Genomic DNA, 24267 nt, shown 5'->3' with positions numbered 1-24267 from the left:
GAGGAAAAGACAATAAAATGAAAAAGAGAAAAGAGAAAGGAAGAAATAAACTAAGCAAAAACAAAAAACAACGTAAAGCTGGAAATTATCGACGTTAAATGAGTTCTCATGTGGATTTCTGTTTTTTTAATTTTTTTTTATAGTTATTCTATATGCGTTATGACTATTTGCACATTTTAGCACGTATACTGAATTGATTTGAACTGTTTTAACTTACCATCTAAAATGGTAATAGGACACATTCTGAGTCAAAAATTAATCAACATGGCATTCAGGAGATTTTTTTTATGAAGTCAGCTTGGCTTCATAAAAGTTCAGTTCTAAAACCGGTATATATCGTCTTTAAGCGATTACAATTTAATCTTAAGGAACTAAAAAAAAAATGGAAATGTTTGTACTTTCAGTTTATAAAAATCGATATGACATACACAAACGCTTTTCGATTTCTGTTGTCTCCGTAGATGGTATAAGTTCTTTCATGGAATATATCGGTCCAATATGATTGGCTTCCAAGCGTTAAATATAGTAAGGAAAAAAAAAGAGAAGGAAGTAAATAATGAAAAATCAAACAAAAAGATAGATTAAAAATTCGAATATTAAAATCGAAATGTTCTTGGTGTAAAGTTTCAATAACAAAACAATAAAACCCACGCACACACACCCATACACGCACATATATATATATATATATATATATATATATATATATATATATATATATATATATATATATATATATATATATATATATATATATACAGATACTGTGCACGTGTTATACAACGCTCTCGGTCTGATGCCTGTTAATACTGAGTTTCTGTTACCAAAAAAAGACAAAATACATATGAAACTGGCAAGGTTATCGTATTCTCTACACAAGTGTGACAACATCTTATTAACCAGTCACTGACGTAAATTAACAGTGGCGCACATTAAACTTGAATACCCAATAAGGCATAAATATCCTTTCATATTTCCAATTTTTGATTCTAATCTTATTTAAATGTGAATCTTCTATTACTTGAGCTATTTCGCTACATTCTCTGGGCATTAACTCTGTATCAGTTTAATAGGACGAATATAGACTAATTTTAACAAGTGCATACAACGCGGAATAAATCAGATTTTTTTCTTATAATGAAAAAGGGTTTCAAAACATTTCAACAAAAAAAAGTCGCAGAAATATATTGTACTGCGAAATTATTTTGTAGATTGTCAGCTTATGTTGAAGAAATGTTAAAAACCGGGGATGATAAGATCTTTATTGGGGACCAAAAAAGGGGTGTAACAAAGGTAGGAAGATTTGAACGTGTTGCACGTAGTTGTTAAAAATATATAATTTCAACTTTTTGTAATTTAAGGAACAAAATTCCATATACTCGTCAAAGCTAATGTGTTCTAAGATTCAAAAAAGCATTTAATTAAACTGTATATGATCATAGATAAATATCTTCTTTATTTTAAGAAAATTGTGCATTAGCGACGTTTTACCAAAACAAAAATCTTACTCCTAGTTATTTCGATTTTGTGTATGTGGGCGTTTCTTGTTTTGATTTGCTTTTTGTTTGATTTTTCATTATTTTCTTCCTTTTTTCCCCTTTCTTTTTTGAATGCTTGAAAGCCAATCCATTTGGACCGATATATTCCATGAAAGAACTTATACCATCTACGAAGAAGTATTTGTGAGGTATTTGCTTTACCTGCATTCAAGACTGTTTTCATTTAAAATTTGGACGCACGCATATACGTTTCGTTTAACAGGGGGCGGGGGGGGGGGGGTGGGTGCGAGTACTGCTTTGTGATCCTCACTCCCACGATCATCTCCCGGAGTGTAACTGCTGTAGAATTACAGCTATATGGGGGTAGGGGTTTGGCCCGGCAGGTACAAGGTTGTAACAGGCAGCATTCAGCACCGGCTATGAGGGGCAGGGGTTGTTCGAAGGAACAGGATGAAGCATGAATTCGATGATAATGGGAGGTAGCACTAGTGGATGTGAGGCATTCAAAGGCGTGACATGGACGCATTTTGAATTGGGCCAATGGGGAAATACTCCGTCTCGATAAGGGGGGGGGGGGTCTCAATTTCAACTGCAAAGACATTTTCAGCTCAAGGTGCCTGAGGACATCATCCATGTCTGTTGTTACCAGGTGTATTCATGAAATATCAACAAATTGGAAGAACTCATAGCTGCGCGATACAAAATGCTATGAAGATTTGATTTTGACCTAAATATGTAGATTATTTCAGCTTCAGCCACAAACGATCTTTTTAAGGACTTTAACGACTCTCAAAACGTAAAAAGAGATTATTTATGCCTCATCGAGATGTCACGTGGTTGCAATTCTGTCAATCTGTGATGTCTTAAAATCAGATTGCTTTTTGAAACTAAATCTCCTTCTTTCCATTTTGTTTTCCATTTGTGTTTTACTTTTTTATATTTTTTATGTTTCATTGTATCATAAAGTAAGTTTAAATAGTCTAAGTAAAAACTGTACTTGCACAAGAATATGATAAATGCTTCATTTCAACATTTACAAGTTCCTTCTTCATCAAGGAAAAATAAGTAAATTTAGTAAAAAAATGAAGGGGGGGGGGGGAGACATAAATTCGAGCACATTAGAATAGGTTATGTGATAATAGTTTGTCAACGTGCCGACGTCTTCATCTGTATGGTATTTTAAAGGACACTTTACAACGTGATGTGTTCCAGCTTGGAACACGTTTCATTGGCTAGTGGATCCTTAACTGTGGTTTCGTCCTCGTTTAGCAATCATGAAACATCCACATCCAAAGGTGACAACTTTAATGATTGGTTTCAAAGCGGATTTGTCTGCAGAGAGGGCGTGGGAGAAAATTCTCAGTAGATATCGAAGTCGCTACCGAAGTAGCGGTGCTTTTAGAAACACAGATAAGAGGTAAGAAATGCCCACGCTCGATTTTTTCCCACTTTAGTATACTTGTGTTGATCTTTTGCAACTAATTTTAAGTGCAAAAAAAAAAGGGGGGGTAGAGAGAAAAAAGAAAGGATAGGAAAAAATAAGAAAGGAAGGCCTTCAAATCCTTCCTAATGCGTACCAGGTATTGCAAAACAAAGTGCTTGAACCAGTGACCAATGTGTGGACGTTTATTCTTGTTTGTGTGGGGGTGTAGGTTATTAACAAAACATTGCATCAAACAAAAGAGAGAGAGGAAACCTCTTAACTGGGCCTTCCATTAAGAGCTCCAAATCCCCCAAACGTGAGGGGCGGGGGGGGGGGGGCAGGGGTGGGGCGAAGTGCATTAATGTCCCTCATCAAAACAAAATGAGGAGACCCCCTGCCCCCCCCCCCCCCCCCAAATCGACGTCCATACCAGATCCCGCATAGAGTTGTATTATTCAGAACAGAAATTATAGATAATATGAAAAGCTTGTTCAATGGTATTTTGAAGGTGCCTGACCATTCTTTGATTTTCTAGCATATATTGGGCTATACGTCATGATGAACTTTAAACGACACCATACTCGAAAAAGAAAGATAGAAGGGGGAACATACACACGTCGAATTTTAGTCGATTTTTCATCCTTCATAACATTTTCTATGGCGACAAGTCACGTTTAGTAAATTTAATAGGAAGAAAATCAAGAGGACGATGCACAACTTTCACTTGAAAAGGTGTCATATTTTCATTGGTTTGGTTGGAAGAAAAATAATTATATTGAGGAATATCATGTATTCCCTGACAAAACTACAAAATCGGCATACTCCATCATGTCCAATTAAGACCGATTTGAAGTTACAGAGCTCTCCCATGATATAATAATTTAGTTTCGCTAAGTGTGTAGAGAGAATCTCATCAGTTTAGATAAACATCGTTGACATCTTATATAAGCCATGTCTGTGGATGTGATAGCAGCCAACAGTACAGTTAGGGCAGAAGAGGATCCAATTTTGATGAGTGGGGGGGGGGGGGAGGGGTGAGAGGAGGGGAAAAAACCTCGAAGGGTAGTGCGATATGTGAATCTGATTTGAGGATGCAATCCGAAAGATCACCTCAAAACGCCCCACGACAAATTTGGCCCTCTGTTGCATTCTTTACCACAAATTCCATTATCTGAATGTTGTTCAGTATAGTGGTATTTTAATAGCAGTTAAATTAAAAAAGAAAAAAAAATAAAGGGATCGCAGATAAGTTCTTATCTCTCAAGAAAATGGTGACTTTTGTTATGAATGAAAATTGGCATTTCTCCATTACAAAAATAGAAACAAAATTGCACCATTCATTGACGAAAATGATAAGGCCTACTTCTAATTCATGATATGGGGCTCTGTTGATTTTGTTTTAAAAACAAAACATGTGAAGCACTTGACCGCCGCCCGCCCTCGGCTCGGCGGTCTCTGTTCGACCGTAACCTCCCACACCTGTTCGATTATTTGTGTTGTGTCATGTGAACGACTTGATGCAAACAAGATGCCCGCCCGTATTCCAACCATCAGGCCTCCCACGATTACATAAGCAAATCAAATTTGGAAACGAACGGTGACTGCATGAATGATCAATATCTCTATCAAGTACACGTTGCACTTCAACATACGAACTTATAGTTTTTTATCCAGATTTTTTTTAAAATTAGTACAATAAATCATTGCAATTTTCTCAGACTCTCGTGAACGAAACCATTTCTGCAGAATGAAGACTCGATTGACGCAAATATGTTTGCCTTTCAAAACCAGCATGACACATTAACGAAAGATCAAGTTTATCTGACCAATGTACTGGGGCTGAAGTCAAAGAAGTCCACGCCCCCCCCCCCCCCTCAATAAAAAAACAGGACAGAAAAATGCACTTCCATAGCAGATAGTGTCACACCGAGAGTATGTTTCAACAAAGAGTTAGAGAAGACTGCAGTTTGACATATGGGTACGAAACATTTAGTCGCTTTCATATCATACACAGCACCTCCTCTTCAACCGCTGCAGCCCTATATGGAACGCCGTTTTAACTTTCATCCGGTATTGCAGATATATCTTAATATGGGTTATATAAAATATTTGAAATTCTTATTGAGATATCTATACCGAATTAGAGTTATCTGAAATTGGATTCACGATGTATGAATTTAGAATTTCAGATATTTGAAAATATGAATTCAGGTACCTGCAGAGTTATGTGGTGTTTTTTATTTATCTGAAATTGAGTTTAAGGTATCTGGAGTTATTAGTAAAATTCACATATATCTCAAGATATCTCAAAATAATTTGAGTCACCCTGACATTTCGGACTAAATGTTAAAAATTACTTCACGACATCTCCCGCAAGAACAAACACATTAGTACATAGCCTTTCAGTAATCTTTCTCGATGTTAACAGGGAAGCAGGACACTTCGCCCAACAACCATTTCGCCCAACTGCCATTTCGCCCAACCTTACCATTTCGCCCAACCAGCCTGGTCATTTCGCCCAACCAGCCTGGTCATTTCGCCCAACCAGTCTGGTCATTTCGCCCAACCTTGATTAAATATGATATTTCAAAAGGAAACGTTCCGGAATTGTTAACGTTACAGGATACGAACCGAATATTAAGGAAACTTGAGGATTGATCAGTGTGTTAGGGGTTAGGTTTGATAGTAAACGTTCGAATATTAAGGAATTTTAAGGAAACTTGAAGTCCTTTACTTTGTATAACTTTAGTAAGGAAACGTTCAGGAATTTTTAACGTTACAGGATACGAACCGAATATTAAGGAATCTTGAGGATGGATCAGTGTTTTAGGGGTTAGGTTTGATATAGTAAACGTTCGGGAATTGTTAACGTTACGGGATACGAACCGAGTATTAAGGAAACTTGAAGTCGTGGTTAAATTGATTACATATGTGATTACTGTGGTTACATTGATAAAGTGGTTACATTGATTAAATATAGTAATTCAATTTTATATATATATTTTTAATTTAATAAGGAAACGTTCGGGAATTGTTAGTCAGTAGGATGGATCAGTGTTTTAGGGGTAAGGTTTGATAGGTTTTCATGAAGACCGATTCCCCTGTGTTTGTATAATAATATAACTTCCATTGTATGCGTAAACGCCTAAAGTAGTGTAATCCTCCCATTATACCCAAAATAACTGCTCAGACTCCGATCGATATCGAGCGGACCTTACTTTTTTATTTACCTATTACGAAGTAACCTAACCCAAAATAAATCAAATTGAACTAGTGGAATAGAAAAAGTAATATTATGCTGACTGAATATTAGTAAAAATAAGGTTGGGCGAAATGACCAACACGGTTGGGCGAAATGACCATGCTGGTTGGGCGAAATGACTATGATGGTTGGGCGAAATGACCATGCTGGTTGGGCGAAATGACCAGGCTGGTTGGGCGAAATGACCAGGCTGGTTGGGCGAAATGGCAGTTGGGCGAAATGGTTGTTGGGCGAAGTGACTAGAAAGCGTTAACAGCACTGTTTAAAGGAAATTGACTTGCCTGGGTACGGAAGTCAAACAACTTGATCCACATTCGTCCTCAGACGCCCGATATCGAGACTGTAACATTGTGAACATGACGATGTTACGAAAGCGATGGAATTGAATTTCTCTCTGACAGTCAAGGGCTTATAGAATGAGTAAAAAAGAAATCCAATTCTACCAGTACTCGCAGCATGTGATCGAACTTTCACCCAATCAGGAATATGACTTTCAGGTAGTGTACGAATATTATTCACCTATGCTGCCGACCTACTTACTTCGATGTACAGTTATTTTAGTTCTATGTGTACAGTATCGTACAGTACTTACATAATATTTCAAAATATTACATGCTTGAGCTATCATTGGAACTCTACCCAAATCAACGACAAAACTCAACCGCCAAGTAGTTGTCATTACTGATTTTGGTAAGAAATTAATTAGTGCAAGAAAGTTAGTATTATATAAAACTAACACCTGAGCTATATCACTTCTGTCTGACTAACGTTACTTCACATTTATGTTCTATTCACGACAGTATAGTAGGCGAGGCTATAGTACACATATAGCAGTTGTGCGAATAGCGTCTTGTTTTAGTAGTTATGATGGTGTACGGTAACTTCGCATACATGTCACCAAACTTTCCCTAAGGTGGTATACATATATGTAGGCTAAGGTGACCAAATATTTTCAGTAATTTCCAGGGACATGATATTGATGTTGACCCACACGATGACACTATAGTATATGTTTAAGGGACAGATTATTCAAAAACATATGGAAGGTGAAAATATCTTGATTCAAAAACATATGGAAGGTGAAAATATCAACTGATGTTCTAGGTTTGTTCTTTTGCTATGAAACATTAAAGTAAAGACATCCTCTTTACGTCTTTTTCACAATGTAATTTCATCAAATTAGGCTGCCAGGTTTGCACATTTTGCTTCCCTCGTGGTGAGTGACTTCAATGTTTCTCGGCACAGTTAGCCTAGTAACAATACCAATTTCGCGAATTAACGAATGTGCTGGATATATAAGGCCTATGTTGATTAGCTGAGTTATGTTTAGGCATGAAATGCTCTGTAGTGCAGTATTTGATGCACAAATTTATAATTTGATGTTCCTTTTTCTCAAAATTTGCAAAGGGCCATACAGTAACTTCCCTGCCCATCACCTCCCTTTTACCATGGAGCCTCTTATCTCCATTTTTTTCAACCGTTTGATGTTTGTCGCAATGCCCTCAAATATAATTTAATTTCGTCAGAAATGCTGATGGATGTGCCTCATATCCATAGCCGTTGCATTAGGCCTAACACTACAGTAGGTTGCTACATACAGTAGTAAACAGGTATCGGAATATGGTCTAGAATTTTGCTCAAATCAATTATGCACATGTAGGGAATGCAAATTTTTCATCTTGAAAAAACAATATTGGAGTAGTTTCTAGTTGTTATGATTTCTTAACATCAATCTGGTAACATTCTACAGTAATTATAAACAAGTTACGTTGGTACCATTTGCTGTTCAGTTTGATTGGCCTAAGCTTACATTTTCTAATTGAACTTGAATGGAGTTAAATAGGTAATGTTGTTTAACTTCAAGTTCTTAACATTTCTAATTGTTCATAAACAGAATAATACTGAAAATAAGTCCAAAATAATGTCTGAATGTAAGAATTATGCAATTAAAATATACACTTTAGTAAAGATTGAAGACGGATGGTTTGTCTGACATACTTTTTGAGATGGATATTTTGATGATAGTACCAGGGAGGAATACATACAAGTACACCCTTACAGTATATGAAACAGGCTAACAATGTATCCAACATTTTTTATAAAAAATTTAGGCTTGGACTAAGTTTAACTTAGGTTTAAGTTAGAACTTAGCAGATAGTAGTCCAAATGTTTGGCCTCAAAAGCTAAAGGAAAAGATAACATCCCAGTTAAAGTCAGAATTTTTATAACAAGCATACTGTAAATGTTGCTCATTGATGGTCAAAATATTTCACAAGTTTTGCAATGTCATGAATAAACCAAGGAGGTGAATTGGTGTGATAAGGAATTGTAATGATATTACACTTCTAATTCAACCTCGGATCCAGTGATCATATCTCCCTAAAAATACAATTTAAAAGGATTGAGAAGTTCTATATATATTTTCTTATTCATTCCAATTCCTTAAGATCAGTTCCCTAATTGCCTTTACTAATATGTTCAAATGCCTCATGCTCGATTGCAATGATAATCATAAGCTTTGCTGTCTTGATGGCTTGCATGCATACAGGTGTAGGTTGGAGTGTGTGTGGACAGTGCCATGTGTTTTTTGTGATGCCTTTGTGTGTGCCCCACAGTATCTCAAGAAGGGAAACCTTGGTTGACCTCAGGATGTCTTATATTGAATTCAAGCAGCCTAATGGTTTGTTATAGGTGAAAAGTCATTTAAGGTCAACAGAGGTCAAAATTTATGAATCTCTAAACTGGGATCAATTGTGTGTGTATGCCCTCTAGATGTAGATGGAGCTTATTGTTTTTCAGTCAAGGTCAAAGGTCATCTGAGCAAAACAAAGGAAACCTTGTAAATATGATGTATCAAGAAGGAAATCTCATTTCCATTTGGCCATAGGAATGAAAGTTAGATTGCTTCCACCACCTGCATGTTCCAAAGAATCCTGCCCAAATTTCCATTAATGACACAATAGCTAAAAAGCTAAAAACCTAAAAAATAAAATGGTATAATTATAACTTTATGACATTAATTACGCCAAGTTTTTACTTAGTAGTAGTACTAGTACTACCCACATGCAGTACCCTAGTCACCAAAACTGATCTCCCTCAGTGATAGGCCTACAGTACATCAGTTTATCAGTAGCAATAAAATTCATATAAGGTGGTACAGTAGGCCTGTATGTTATGAAAATCATGAAGGAAGCTTAAAACTGAATACAATAATAATGATAATAATGTAAAAAAAAGGAAAGAAGCATCATGCCAATTAAAAAAATGTTCGGATACAAATCAAAAACTTTCTTTCCATGGCCTTATAAAAGTTGCTTTTCATTTGCATTTTTGAGAATTTTTTGTTGCTTTGTCTCATTTAAGTCTTGAGATGGTTGGCCTTGCAGTACATCATATCCAGTTGGCTGTCACGCATGGTCCTGTCATTCTTGCTAAATTGAAACAAGCTGGTTTCAAGATATTTGCACAGAGTAGCTATTCGAATGTGAGACAATGGGCTATGCAAAGCGGGACCGCAAGGCTTCTGGTCACGGAGATGATGAACCCAGAGAACGGACAGTCTCATCAGAACGTGGACCGGAAGATCTTAAATGGTCAGCATCTACCTATACTTGACCCGTCAATTGCGCTACCTCAATCCGTCTGCAAAAATTCCATTTCCAGTCATTCTGTGTTCAACATTGCCTTTGAGCCATCAGATATCGAGAAGACATTAGATGTCGCCAGAGGGAACGGTGCCGACATTTTATACGATTTACGAACGATTGATGAGGGTGGTTCTGGATTTCTGAGGTATGCTGTGATCAAATCGGGCCTCGGTAACATGGTACACACGTTACTGGACACGTCGCAATACAGAGGTGCCTTTCTACCGGGCTTCACAAATGTGATTGATGATCAATTGGATCATTCCAAAGAATCTCACGTAACTCATTTTGACCATGTAACGCTCGCCTGTCGCGAAGGAACAATCAACGAGACCATGAGTTGGTACGAACGGTGTTTAGGAATGAAGAGATTCAGCATCAACAGGTGAGTTTGATGAGAGTATTTGTTATAGTGGACATTTTATTTTTGCAAGCTTTACTATCCAAAACCATATGTGTGATATCAGTTGCAAACAAACTGTGAGTGTGAATACCAGAAGATTTGCTTTTTCATATTTATAAACTAGTTTCAGGTTTCTAATGAAAGTCTAAGAATGGTCTTCTAGGATGGAGCACATGCCAGGTGGGAAGGGTGATGGGGAGGAAGGTGGAGGAGGGGATAGGTTGGGTAAGCTGGGATGTGGGGGAGAGAAGCTGAGGGAAGTGGGAGGTAGGTGGGAGAACTTGGAAAAGCAGCTTCTGGGAGGTAACACTGATAAGGAAAAGTAACCTTGATCAGAGGGAAATTCTTTCTCAGACTTCTGGGGATGGTTGGTGGGGGTAATTGGGTGGAACCAGAAAGGTGAGCATCCGGGGAGTAATAGAGTAACAAAATTATGATACATTTAACTCTTAAGGTTATGACTAGAGTCGTTTCTGCTGTGGAAAGAGGCATTCAGAGAATACAGTAGTTAATTTGGGGTTATGTAAGGAGGTTTTTATAAATTGAAGCTGTTTAGTAGATGGTGTCTGCGATCAAAACAAAGTATGTGAGTTGAAAGAATTACCACAGAAAATTGTTCTAAACTTGAGAGGAAAATTTTCTTTACATATACTACTTTAATGTGTGTGATCAGATAAATGTCACATAACGTTAGAACATGAAGTATCATCTAAAACTAAAGCCAAAAAACAAGGGGGGGGGGGGAGAAAATTGGGAATACATCGCAGATCACACACAGACACGAAACACAACTCTAAGTTATCTGACCAACTTCAGTTCAGCATGAATGAACAAAGAGGAAAATGGCTATCAAACTTGAGATAATATCATGGTTTGTAAAAATACAGCTACTGTAATTACATCACAAAAAAACTCAGTGCAGTTAATACTTGACTACTTTGGGTTAAAGTCTTCAACAACAACCCTGTTTGCACATAACTCTAGAAATGAAGCTCGAAATAACTGTGCACCTTGCATGCAGATCAACTGCAGTGAGTAAAGCAACTATATTTTTTTCTGTTGTGGTCATTGGTCAAAGGTAATTGGAGGTCAACTGAATTTCAGTCTGAAAAACCATGTGAACACAATAACTCAGAAAGTACAGCTTAGTTGAATACTTGGTTTGTAGATGCTCCTTGTTCAGTACATTCATGCCATTGCAATTGGTGGATGTCAAAGGTCACTAGAAGTCAAATTCAATTACTATTATGTAATTGTAATGTTTGATATCATAAGTATATACAGGCCATAGCCACTCGGGACATGTCCCTCCTCCACTCAGCCTCCCCTCCCCCAAAGTTGCTTCCAATTGGCTTACATTTTATAACACAGGTGTGCATAAATTATACTTACAAAAATTTTTACTAGAGGAATGTAGTTAAATGATGGATGTGATAGCACCATTTTGCATATAAGTTCCCTAATACCAGAACAAACATCTCCCCAGAATGAATGTCAGCCAAACTTGATCTTCTCCCTCCCACTCCCCCCTCCCTCTCCACTCAAACGTCATAAACAAGGGTTAGAGCTTATATGGTGCAACAATGAAAACTCATTAATATCAATTCAAGTGTTAATAAAACCTAAATTTTCTGACTCTTAAAATGGGAAAAAAATTGGCTCTGCCCCTTCAGATCACAAAGGCTAGTTTTACACAGCTCTCTTGTGATGTTTGTAACCACAAATTTAGAATTGGAGGGATGGACAACTGTTGCACGAGGGACAGATTTGTACACAATACCTAATGTACCATGCAATTCATGTACCAGCTAAATCTAGAAGTGCTGTACCTAAGTTGATGCTGTATGTGACAATTCCATGGAAAAGTTTAAGAACAAGCATGGTGGGGGTGGGGGTGGGGTGGGGGGTCTTTGTTGATTTGGTTAGTGTGACCTGACTACATACAGTAGGTTTCACTGCTTTTCTTTCCTTTCTTTGCAACCTCATTCCCAAAAATTTACTTAAATTTAAATGTTTAATTGAAAACATCAAAACCCAAATTGACGTGATTTCAATCCTATTGGGTGCCTTTTTATTAGTTAGTTTTTCTTCCAATTTTCGTTCTAGATTATTGTATTTAAAAATAAATCTTTTACTAAAATATTGGGTATTAATTTTAAACTAATTTAACCAATATGTTACCTTGTTTTGGATCACACTCAAAAGTAAAGCTTGGATGGTCTGATAGTCGATAGCTAGGGCTGCATTAGTACAAAAGAGATAGAAAGAGCGAGCAAGGCAGCAAGCCAGTGAGAGAGAGAGAGAGAGCCTTGATCACTTGAAGTCAAGTTTGATCAACACTTCAAAATCTTGTAACTTGCAGTATTACTGTTGAACTTTCTCACACAAAAATATTGCAAGGAATACCCTCGCCAGTCAACAGCTTTCTGTTTCTGTATGATATATAGTTGAAACATTTATCAGTGCAGATGAAAAATCTTATTTTTTTCCCAAAAATTTGCATTTTGAACTTTTTGGTGAACTTATAAAAATACAGGCAACATTGACATCTAAGTAAGCATTCAAAGTGTACAGTATCAGATTTCAAGAATAACTCAGCAAGAAAATTATAAAAGGAAAGTTTAAAACTTTTGAAGCACATCTGAGTCACTGAACAAATGAGTTCTACAGAAGATGATCAAGACGAAAGATTCATTCTAACATTTTCATCAAATTTAACCAAAACAAAAAGGTCATATCTGAAGGGACAAAAACATGTAAGGCTTTTATTCAGTGATGCAGACAATTTGACAGTAACTTTGACGCAATAGACTTCTATCGTATGAGTATGTGCGATTTACAGGTAGAGTGTCCAGTGTGAAGGAATAGGAGTTTGCGAATAATCTCTTTTCTAAATATTTTATCCGTGCATGAATCTGAATATCAGTACTCAGCAGTTTTACTGGGATTGTCTATTTTTTTCTTTTCTTTTTTCCGTAGAAACGATGATGAGGAACAGGGAATGGTGGTCAAGGAGACATCATCAGGTCTCCGCCTCAAAGCTCTTGAATATTGGAGATGCTCTGAACAAGGATTGTCACTCACCGAGTCCTCCCAAACAGATCCTGATAAGCCTGCGTTTGTTTTTGCCGAAGCTATCAGTGGGCCCGGTAACTCAAAAAACTTTAATAGTCCACAACTTACAGTAATACATGGAAGTGGATGAACGTGGTTGCCGTTTTTCCAGCAAGTGGCTCCAAAAAAATTGTGAAATTCTAGGCCTGCAATACTGTAGCCCCAGATGGAGGAAATAGTATAGCAAAGTCTTAAATAGATAAACTCGCGTAATCTGTATCAGCAGACGATAGGAAAAGGTCGCAAATGGGTACCGATGTCTCTCAAAGTTAAAGAAAAATACTTCCTACTGAAAAGAATTGTGCGGTCATACATGAAAGGGGACGTAATCCCAAACATTATCTTTCTAATACATGACAAAATAAAACTGTTTCCAAACTGCTTATCCACTAGATAGCCTGTGTAAGATAATGTGTAAAAGTAAGTTGGCCTGACGTTTCGATCCTAGCAGGATCTTCTTCAAAGGCTAAATGACTTGTCATTATAATAAAATATCTTGTCATAAAATATCTTATCATAACTTGTCATTTAGCCTTTGAAGAAGATCCTGCTAGGATGGAAACGTCAGGCCAACTTACTTTTACACTTTCTAATACAAGACAGAGATCATTGTGAAGAACAAACTCACCCAAACAGCTACGAAAACAATCTTGAAGAACTATGTTTGAGAGATACCTTAGTTTAAAAGTCATATCTGAGAGCTGTCTTAGAGCTGTAAATCTGTGATGTCATAGTGCTTCAAGGACCTGAATGCAATTTTGATGTATTCTTTGTTATTCTTTTCATATTTTCAAGGTGGTATGGTAAAGTACCATTGTGCAAACACTTAATACTGAACGATCCCTACCAAACACTCCAAACTTTTTGGTATTATTGAGTAGTAAAAAGTCACGCAATCAAGAGCGATGTACTTAATTCTCAGAATTTTGACCCATTAGCAGAGATAGAGGGGATGAAAACTTCAAACCCAAACAGGGCATCTGGTCTTGGGTTGTTGTTTTGATAGATATGAAATCATCAATTGGTCCCATATAATATAAAAGTGATAACTTGAGTTGTCATGGAAACCTAAGCTTTCAATGGTCAAAGCCAAAACTAGTGATCACCAAACCTAAAAATAAACATTGTCACTGGATTGCATTTTTTACTCTGTGTTAAAAAGACTTCTAACCAAGGTCATGGACTGGTTAAAGAAATAATGATAACTTGAGTTGTCATGGAAACCTAAGTGATCAAAGGGGAAAGTAGCACCCTCATAGTGTGGCAGGACGGATTGGGGACAAATTGACATAAAAACATGTAAAACAAAACATTTTGTCTCTCTCACATATGTAACAGCTCTTTGATAAGGATAATTCAGTATTCAGGCAAAGTGCTAACTTTGAAAAAAAAATAACAAATGCACCCCCTTGGAAATGCCACTGTTGCCGTCCAGAAAAATTATGCAGCCTGTGCAGATTGAATGGTTGCTTTCCAGGTTCATTCAAGAATTGAATATTTCTGTATTATTGCTTTGGCCCTTGCAGGTCCAAATCAGATTAAAACCTTCCTTAAGGAACATGGCTGTGAAGGGGTTCAACATGTGGGCTTGTATACACCAAACATTTGTAGTGCTGTGAGCTGTATGAAGTCAGCTGGTCTGAGTTTTATATCACCACCGGTAGAGTACTATAGAGAGGTATGTGGAACCACAGAGAGGCGTCTCAAATAGGTAGTAAACTGTCGAATTGGACTGTGATGCGAGGTCATACATATAATCGATATGTCATAAGTTTTGTTCTCCCCAAAAATGACATCACGATCTATGGCTCGACACACGCCGTGTTCATTGTTACATCAGAAAATTCCAGCATTGAGGAGTCCCCACCGCATGCAAGATGGTCAAACTAAGACATGTATTAGTCCTCAGTTTAATCTTTGGCAATCTGTTTTCCAACCAGTTTATAGGAAACGTAGGAAAAAAGCTGTCTTAAATGATGCAAATAGCATACAAAGTACTAATTCTCTATTCAATGCCAGAAAAATATGTGAATTATGGCAATTTTTTTCTGATTTTAAAGTTGCAAAATGTCTTGTTTTATGCTCTTGGTCATCAATTAAAATGTTACATATCCCTTAGGCTGATTTGGCAAATGATATTAAGACCAAGAAAACCCCCCTCTGTCTTGCTGCCAGTTAAAGAATGAGATCTTAACATCAGTGTCCTGATTTCAGTCAATGAATGAAACAGTATCTGTTTACAGCTAATGATTGAGTTGGTGTCCCGATTTCAGTTAATGCATGGGATGGTATCTGTTTCAGTGAATGAATGAAACGGTACGTACTGTCATTTTATGAATGAGTTGGTGTCCTGCTTCAGTTAATGCATGGGACGGTGTCCTGCTTTCAGTTAATGAATTTGACTGTATCCTGAAGCAAGAATTGGAAGAAAGTGTGGCCAACACCCAGCATGTACTGTTAGTCACTTGTTACAATTCTTTGCAAATAGTATTCTGCGTGCCGTACAGTAACACTTGATTCAAACTTATTTGTATCTGTCTTCTGATCAATTCTAGCTTGCTCAACAACAGGAGGTGAGGAAGCTGGGTGAAAGTCTGCAGCATTTACAGGAGCTCTCCATCCTCCTTGACACTGAAGAGGACTCTGATTGCAGAGACATTGAATCAGATAGAATTAGGTCAGTGAAAACCAGAGGTTGCATAGTTACTAGCCACATGGCTTCTCTTTAAATCCACATGTAGCTGCTTAGTGTGTCACAATAATTGCCTAATTCCGGGCCCCTATATCACATCTGCCCGAACTTGTACCAGTTCATCCAGTAGACGGTAAAGTCCCTTTTTGGTGAGCTAGTTCCTAAGGTGGCAATTTAATAGCCTGTCGCCATTTATATATGTATATTTCTTCACAGGTACCTGATGCAAGTTTTTGGTGAGCCTTTATTCAACAATGATACTTTCTTCTTGGAGCTAATCCAGAGGGAAGGTTTGGGGGGCTTTGGAGCAGGGAACATCAAAGCGCTATGGAGGGCCGTGGCAAGGCATATGGCCCAGAATAAAGCGATGATAAACAGTATGTAGTAGTCGGTTAGTTGCATTTGATATTTCATTAGCAATCAGATATGTTTATCATAGATGAGAAATAATTTTATGTTGCTATGTGCAATATAAGTGGTATGATGTACTAATAAACTGATGGCTTTATTGATAAATAATTTAAAAAATCAAAGCAACAGTTTTTATTTATGATAAGAATTCTAAGTAAGACAAACTTAATTTAGAATGATGGGTTGCTTTTAAATATAAAATCTTGACTATTAAAAATCTTTAAACTTTGACCTTGAAAATGTGGAAAGATATAAACAGAGAGGAAATAAAAGGTTTGAGATCCTGGTGACTCTTTGACGTCACAGATTTACCAAAAACTGACACAACTTTTTAAAAGTGGGATATTCTAAACAGAGCCAGATATTTCTTAGCTGTGTTTGGGGAAGTTGTTCTTCACAAAGATCTCTGTCGTTTGTACAAAACAAAAATATGATGGTTGAGTCTGTGTCCCATTAAGTACAGACTACATTTAAACAAGTGTAAAGTCTCTACAATATACAGAAAAAAACATCTCAGGTACATGTACTCTACAATAAAGAAAACATCTCAGGTATTCAAGCGTTGGCTATGTTAATTATGCTATACAATTTTGTATTCTGTACCTAGTACTGTACCTATCCAACATTGAGCAATAAGTTCATATCAGGGATTGTCGACAGGTATGTTTATCACACTCTTCATTATTAAAACTCGTTCATCAGTTTCTATGATTTTTTTTATGGTGTTTTCTTTGCGGTAAATGTTTTTCATTTTGTCTCTTTGTCTTTCTCTGTGCAATAGACTAGATTAAACGACATTCTACCGCAAAATCTGCCTGAATGTTTTGGTCCAATGGGATATTAATTTCACAGATATGTTTAATGGTCCTCCAGTGTGCTGCGTTATTAAAATAGGTGACTGTTTGCTTCTAAAAAAAAGAAAAAGAAAGTGGTCTATTGAGAGATGCATTGACACCAGTTTGAAAAGTCAGAGGTAGAAAAATTGTGCATCCTTTTCCAACAGTGCAGGAAGCAGCATTTGATACTGTACAAAATGAAAACCAAAGGTTAGCAACTATGTGTTATGTGCTAGTATCCAAATATATGCCGAGGGCAAATATTCAAACCATTTCCATTTTGCAGCTATGTCACAAAATTTATTCAGAGTTTCATATAGAGCTGGCAGAAGAGAATTTTAAACATGGGTGGGAAGGGGGGTGATGGTGAGGTAAGCGGAAGGTCACAAACATCAAATGGCAGTCAGAGAAATGGCTTTGCCATGAAAATGGGTACTTTTTTTAACAAATAAGGGCACTCAAAAAATTATAAAAGGGGAACTTGGTAGATTTCTCACAATATTGATGGTAGGTGGGGCAGTTGTGTGTGTGTGTGGGGGGGGGGGGGGTGCACATGCCTTGGGTCCAGCTCTCCCATATATTGCCTCAGGTTCTATACTGAAATATTTCACATATGTATACTCAGAATTCAAGTCTGGGAATAAACCAAACCATATTTGTCCCTTAATTTTACATATTTTTGTATCAATACTTATGCAATGCAATACTCTAGCAATATAAACCATGCTAAATTGGCAAGACACACGCTGTAAACAAGTTGCATATAGGAATAAGCATGCTAGTAATGGTCATTTGATAGATATACTTAAGTTTGATATAACAAAAATAAATTTTCAAATGGAAATAAAATTGCACCTTCACAAATGTAGAGACGTGCAGCAGCTTTGGACAGATAACTTTCAGTATTTTATGAGAAACAAAATTTTCTCGCAACTCCTGCATGTAATGTGAATGTTACAATTATTCTCTGCCAAGATGTAGTCTTCATGGAGATGCTGATTGAAAGTTTATCTAAGCTATTGGGCATATGCAATTGTCATTTGGTACATCTGTTCCTATCTGGAAATTCTGACTATTATATTAAAGAAAAGGGTAGTCAATTCTTTAATATTTTTGTCAATGATCCCTTGTTGTGTTGTGAACAACTTAAAAGTATTTTTCCATACCTAGCAAATATTCTATTGTGTTCATGATATGATTTTGTGTGCATGCATCCATAGCAAGTGGTACAGACACCAGCAGTATCTCAGCTAAAACCTATTGTAAACAAAAGAACATTCGGTAGTTTATTGAAGAGAGTGTCTTTAAGCCTTTGTTCAAGCTTATGACAAGTCAGTGGGTTCTGTTCTACAGTTCTTAGAAAAATGATTCATTTCATTTCATACATGTTCCTTTGTTCTTACATTAATACTGTCTATATCAGTTGTCCACTTTTAAAGTTCAATAAAGATACCTGTCTTAATTCATGAGTTCTCTCATATTTTGTATCTTTACCAAAGTTAAGATATACTGTATGTTCCATGCAACAGTATATGACACATTCCAATTGTTTTTTTTTTTAGTTTTTCTTTATTTGAATGTAAGTTAACAACCTCAAAGTCTCCAGTAGTTGTTGAGTAGCAGTGTGGAAGAGAATGCAACCCGTAAGGTCTGTTTGAACAGATAAATGATGAGTAAAACGTTATATTCTGATTTGACAGCCGTTGAAACTAACTCTCTTAAAAGCTAAACATATATTTCCCAATGTTACGAATGCTGCATAGCTGTGAGCATCTGTTTGATAACCTCGATCAAAAGGTCATAACAGTTAGTAGTAGAGAAGTGAAGATGCTTGCACCTCGAGTTACGCCCAAATAGAATCCATATTGTCTTATATATAGTGAACGATGGTACCATTAGGTTTATCATTCAGCTAAGTAGACATCACACCGGTGCCTTCCAATCATAAGGTCCCGGTTCGAGTCACTCCAAGATTAATGTATGTCGTCCAGTTACAGAGTTGACAATCGACATTCATAATCATGGACGTTAAATATGAATCTAAGAGACTGACTATGGACAGCTTGCGGCTTTGATAAGCCAATGATGGCTTCTTCACAAGTTCCTGCTTGCAGGAGATCTAAAATACATACATACATATACACTGTTGGTGGAATGTGCTAGAACTAGGTTGCATTCAAGTACCGTCAGGTTGTTATGGTACTGTATTTGTGCTTGTTTCTCTATATCCTTCAGTCATGTGGTCCTTTCAATCTGTGTGAGATCTTTATCACACATGTAACATTTGATGGACGTGCTTTTGCATTTGTGTTTGATGAGCTTGTCCAAGCCAAGCTCTAAAAGAGCACAAGTTATAGGTTTCATGCCTTGATTATTAAAGTTATAGCACTTTTAATTTGTACGAACATTATCTCTTGCTGAAAGAAGAACAGAAAGGGTTGCTAAGGACATTTGACAATGGAACTGTTTGTACAAGGAATACATGAGCCTATAAGTTTACCCCTTGGACCTGACGTGACACTTAAAATTTCCAGTTGGATTTATGAAGCAAATAAATAGATCTCTGCTTAATTCACCTGCAATGATTTTGTGAAGACCTGAATTTTTTCTACCCCATTACAAGTTCAACCTGGTTAGCCCTCGCTGGATTTATACCCCACCCCCCCAAAAACGGCTATTTTCCGGGTATCACATGATGTATGAAATAACCTGAGCTGCCTTCTTTATCTTACTCCTCAAGCTATATTGTGAGAATTGATTCCTGCTGCAGCTGCTTCATTAGCTATGATACCAGGTTGAATTCGTATTAATGTCACAGCATTAATTTGATGGGTCATCAGCAGTCAGTCAATCGTTGTTGTAGACGTTGTTATAGAGACCTACGTTGAAAATACTCAGAGTAACTATAAATTATAATAACAGGAAAGATTAGAAAGAAAAAGAAGAGAACAACATGCGGGCATGAATACTTTATTGAGCCACACCATCTTGTGCAATTTAATTTAAAAATCATATTGAAGTACTGGAGAAAGGCAACTTGTGGAATACAAAATCTGATGACTATAATTATGGTTTTTATATCATACAGTACATTGAAGGAAACATAATTTATTGATCATACAAATATGAGACATCTGGCGGGCATGATGAACAACTTGTACCAAACTTAACAAAATTTATGATAAAAACAAATACTTTCAGACTATGCATCAGCCTTAGAAGACTTGAACAAGTCTAAAATGATGATGATGATGATGATGATGATGATGATGATGATGATGATGATGATGATGATGATGATGATGATGATGATGATGATGATGATGATGATGATGATGATGATGATGATGATGATGATGATGATGATGATGATGATGATGATGATGATGATGATGATGATGATCATGATGATCATGTTATCGATATCAACAAAGAAACCTCCCTGCACAAGATCAAGATTAATCTAATTAATATTAGGAATGAATGTATGAAACCTTTGAAGAAGAAGAATAATATGAAGAGAAAGAGCAAATAGAAAGACCAGAAGGATATTACTGTACATGGTTGCTATAGTTACAAATATAAATTTATTCATGGAATTTCCCTAAAGCATGTGGCGGTTCCTAGCTGACAAATGCTGACCAACTGTGCACTACAGCATTGATTGTTTAAATCAATATGGTGACCATTTTTATGCAACGCATGAAAGAGTTCAATTTTATCTTCACTGAAAAACTTTGGGCTGTTTCCAACACCTCTCGGTTTTCAATGTCTTTTATCAGTGCAAGATTATAAGCCAGGCGCAGCGACACAGTGACTTATTAGTGATTGATAAAAAGTTCTCAAAGAATCAACAAACATGTAACTCTTGGGACAGTCAAAAGCAAACAATATCTTTACAATTCAGGGAATATTTTATCTGTTAATTCCACTGATGAAGGCCTATAGCAGCTTTTGTACCCAAAACCTAAACAGTAAGGTTTGCACTATAACGTAACTAAGACAAATTTAAGAGATGAAAATTGCTCTGCAAAATTTAATCACTAAATTAAAAATTAAAATTATGATACGATACATACACTGTTTAACAATAAACTGGCCTGATGTTTCGATCCTAGCAGGATCTTCAGAGGCTAAATTACAAGTGTACACTATTATAAAAGACATTTTCTTTGTTATTAAAAAAAAATGCATGATTTAAATATATAGTACAATTTCTTATTTCAGGAAAGAAGCTAGAATTTGATTATAAAAAAGAAGAAGAATAGATTGCCTAATATTTTCAGTATATACATGCTTATTTCAACAAACTCTCCGCATTTTCCACTGACTGCATACTTTCATGATCAGCAACTTACAAACTTCTCTTCACAATGCAAGTCCTTGGTCAGACATACATCATATCTGAACATTTAATTTTTAACATTCATATACTTTGGGAGAATTATTCAACGATCAAAATTAACCAACAAAAATGGCTTATTTTGTGTACTTTTAAGGAACTTTCACAAGTGACGCTAATTACATCGATCATGCATGGCAACTATTTACAACAGGTTAGATTCTCACCCCTGGCTGCTACCAACTGGTGGAATGGGGGGGGGGAGTGGTGCTCAAATCAAGCACCACACTTTGTTAAAAGTAGCACCTTTCCACCATCAAGCATCACAACTTGATGTTGTCATATTCAGCGATTCACCAGCTCTGAACTGGTAAATCGGTAGGCGAAACATCCCCTTTGTTCTAATTAAATACAACGATTAGTGGAAACAATCACATGGATCGAGCGTGGCAACCAGACTGATACAGCTGGATGGGTTCTAACTGAACACACTGAAGAGTAATGCGGAAAGTATTACTAGATACATGGTTACTACCAAGTACATCTGGATATCTTTTCCACCAGCTGCTATGACTAACTGTGACAGTATCAATCACTTGTAGACCACTGCTGTAGCTAGAGAGGTTGGGAAACACACCTCTCAAATATCGTGTGAGATACTCAAAAATTGAAGCTAAATGCAAGTATTGGTTAAAGCATTGTTACCAAAGATACATTCCAACGCTACTACTAGTTATAGTTAAACCAAGTATTAGCCAAGGCAAATCTCTCGCCATATATAAGAAAATTTTAAAAACACATCTTTTTAGTTTCTCAACATGATTTTGTCACTTTTATATACTCATGTTTTTATCTTGACTTTTATTTTTGTACAACTCTATTTTATGTGCTTATTCTTTGTCTTGTTTTTATAGGTTTTGGTCTGTTTTATAGTCTTCTCATGTTTTTAAATTTTTGTGTTCATATTTTACATACTGTTTAATTTTCGTTTATGTGTTTATAGACATTTTATTCCTTTGATTTCTCTGTCTTTTTATTTTTTTATATTTTTTTTAGGTTTTGTTAAGTGCCTAGAGGCCTTTTGGTATTTGGCGATTTATTAAAAACTTATTTATTATTATCTAATTGAGGGGCCTTAGAATGATTCCAATCTGATACTTATCAATCAGTATACATGATCATGACCAGGGGAAAAAAGACTGTCTGAGTGGAATACAAGAAAACTTCAAGATGTTAGACATAATCACACCCATCTTGACTGCAGAGTCTTATGAATTCACACAATGAAGTCACAATAATATAGCAAACAAGTTTTGACGGTCATTGGTTCAAATTGAAATTATTTGTGCTTATTAATTTTGAAGTAATTTCAGCCAAACTTTTGCCGTCTTATGGAAGTTGTAGTTGTTATAACTTGTCAGGGGACTTAAACATGTGAGCAAACTAAGGTTAGTGTCTGAATTATGATAACATTTGACAAGAAATGTCTACACAGTTTCAGGGCCTCCTACAAGAAAAAAAAAATACCACCCACATACTTCTTAATCTAAGCCATATTAGATGCCATCTGTGTATCTATTACCCTGAACTCCTTATGATGATGCTTCTCAAACCTTAGCACTTTAGGAAATGATACACATTTTGTTAGCTTATAAACAGGATCAACAACAACAGGGTTAACCAATAATGCCTTGCATAAAATTAAATGGGTTCATGGTAAAATTGAATGCTGCCTCTAAAGTAGTAAATTAGATTACAATTTTCCAGAATAGCCTTTTTGTGTGAATTGTGTGGGACAACCAATGATAAGTATTGAAAAAGAAAAACACTAAAAATCTAACTCGGGTATATAAAGTATATCTGCATATGACATAATCATCATTTTGGGACTAAGGTTCCAGTTGGAAACAGCTATGCAAATTTTTCTTTGCAGGTCTTTTGACTGAGACAGATTTTGATTTCAATGATTTGCATGGAAGGCAAGGGGGGTTGGTGGTGGGGGTGTGTAAAAGTAAGTGAAACAACTTTTCTAACTCTCACATTAAGTGTCACCACCAGCTACGAAGTTTCCGTTTTCTCTTTGTTTCCTCCTGTACATCTACATCCAGACTTCTTCGAGAGGCCTATGCTATCTTCTGTGGGTGTATTCTGATGTAACTTGATGCTTTTCACTGAAGAGATTGAAATGACAAACAATAATAACCAGCTAGTAATTCATAGGGCTACAACATTTTTGAGTATTTCCTGAAGCCAAAAATCCAGACACTGATGTCGTCACTGATGTACAACCTGTGCACAGATCTAAATCATTGCAGGTAGGCTTGCTAGTTGTAAACACCCGGTGAATACCAGATGGTCTTTTGTGCCAGTGGCAAGGGAGGGGTTCTTCCACCTCTTTTGACTTTTGGGTGAATATGGTACCACTCAGGGAATTTTTGCACTGTGCCGGGGAAGAATAATACCACTACTGCGGACTACCCTCCCCCCCCCCCCCTTTTCAACCTCACGCAAAGTATTTATTAGCAAAACCTTGCCATTTGGATCTACTTCTTTAGACCTAATGCATAGGTAAAATATGCCTAAGAATAAACCATTTGACATCAAATGTTTTTTATCTTCAAGGGAAGACACCAAACCC

The 24267-nt window shown here is 36.5% G+C and overlaps 2 protein-coding genes across 6 annotated transcripts in view; one reads left to right on the top strand and one right to left on the bottom strand.

Moving 5' to 3' along the window:
• The first annotated feature begins 6530 nt into the window (after nucleotides 1–6530).
• On the top strand, nucleotides 6531–20696 carry LOC139967664 (4-hydroxyphenylpyruvate dioxygenase-like protein). Of its 2 annotated transcripts, none has more exons than XM_071971648.1 (6): nucleotides 6531–6681; nucleotides 9548–10216; nucleotides 13214–13383; nucleotides 14875–15026; nucleotides 15904–16025; nucleotides 16257–20696. In XM_071971648.1, the coding sequence occupies exons 1-6, from the start codon at nucleotides 6671–6673 to the stop codon at nucleotides 16423–16425; spliced, it is 1293 nt and encodes a 430-aa protein (XP_071827749.1). In that variant the 5' UTR covers nucleotides 6531–6670; the 3' UTR covers nucleotides 16426–20696. The 2 variants fall into 2 exon arrangements, with proteins under 2 accessions (XP_071827749.1, XP_071827750.1); XM_071971649.1 differs by lacking the exon at nucleotides 6531–6681 and adding an exon at nucleotides 6717–6874.
• Nucleotides 20242–24267, bottom strand: part of LOC139967667 (ras-related protein Rab-24-like) — an 18366-nt gene continuing 14340 nt past the window's right edge. For all 4 annotated transcript variants that reach the window (XM_071971652.1, XM_071971653.1, XM_071971651.1 and 1 more), the window contains exon 9: nucleotides 20242–23800. In XM_071971652.1, the coding sequence (XP_071827753.1) occupies nucleotides 23688–23800 (113 nt within the window). In that variant the 3' untranslated portion in view covers nucleotides 20242–23687. The remainder of the gene's footprint in view (nucleotides 23801–24267) is intronic.

Source organism: Apostichopus japonicus, chromosome 5, assembly GCF_037975245.1.
Source record: "Apostichopus japonicus isolate 1M-3 chromosome 5, ASM3797524v1, whole genome shotgun sequence".
Taxonomy (NCBI): domain Eukaryota; kingdom Metazoa; phylum Echinodermata; class Holothuroidea; order Aspidochirotida; family Stichopodidae; genus Apostichopus; species Apostichopus japonicus.
This window is presented reverse-complemented; position numbering and strand designations above follow the sequence as displayed.

Bases quoted from the DNA above. Each gene is read 5' to 3' on its own strand.
- LOC139967664 (XM_071971648.1), top strand. The intron at 13,384-14,874 runs GTAACTCAAAAA...TGGCCCTTGCAG, and splicing joins CGAAGCTATCAGTGGGCCCG to GTCCAAATCAGATTAAAACC. The intron at 15,027-15,903 runs GTATGTGGAACC...GATCAATTCTAG, and splicing joins CGGTAGAGTACTATAGAGAG to CTTGCTCAACAACAGGAGGT.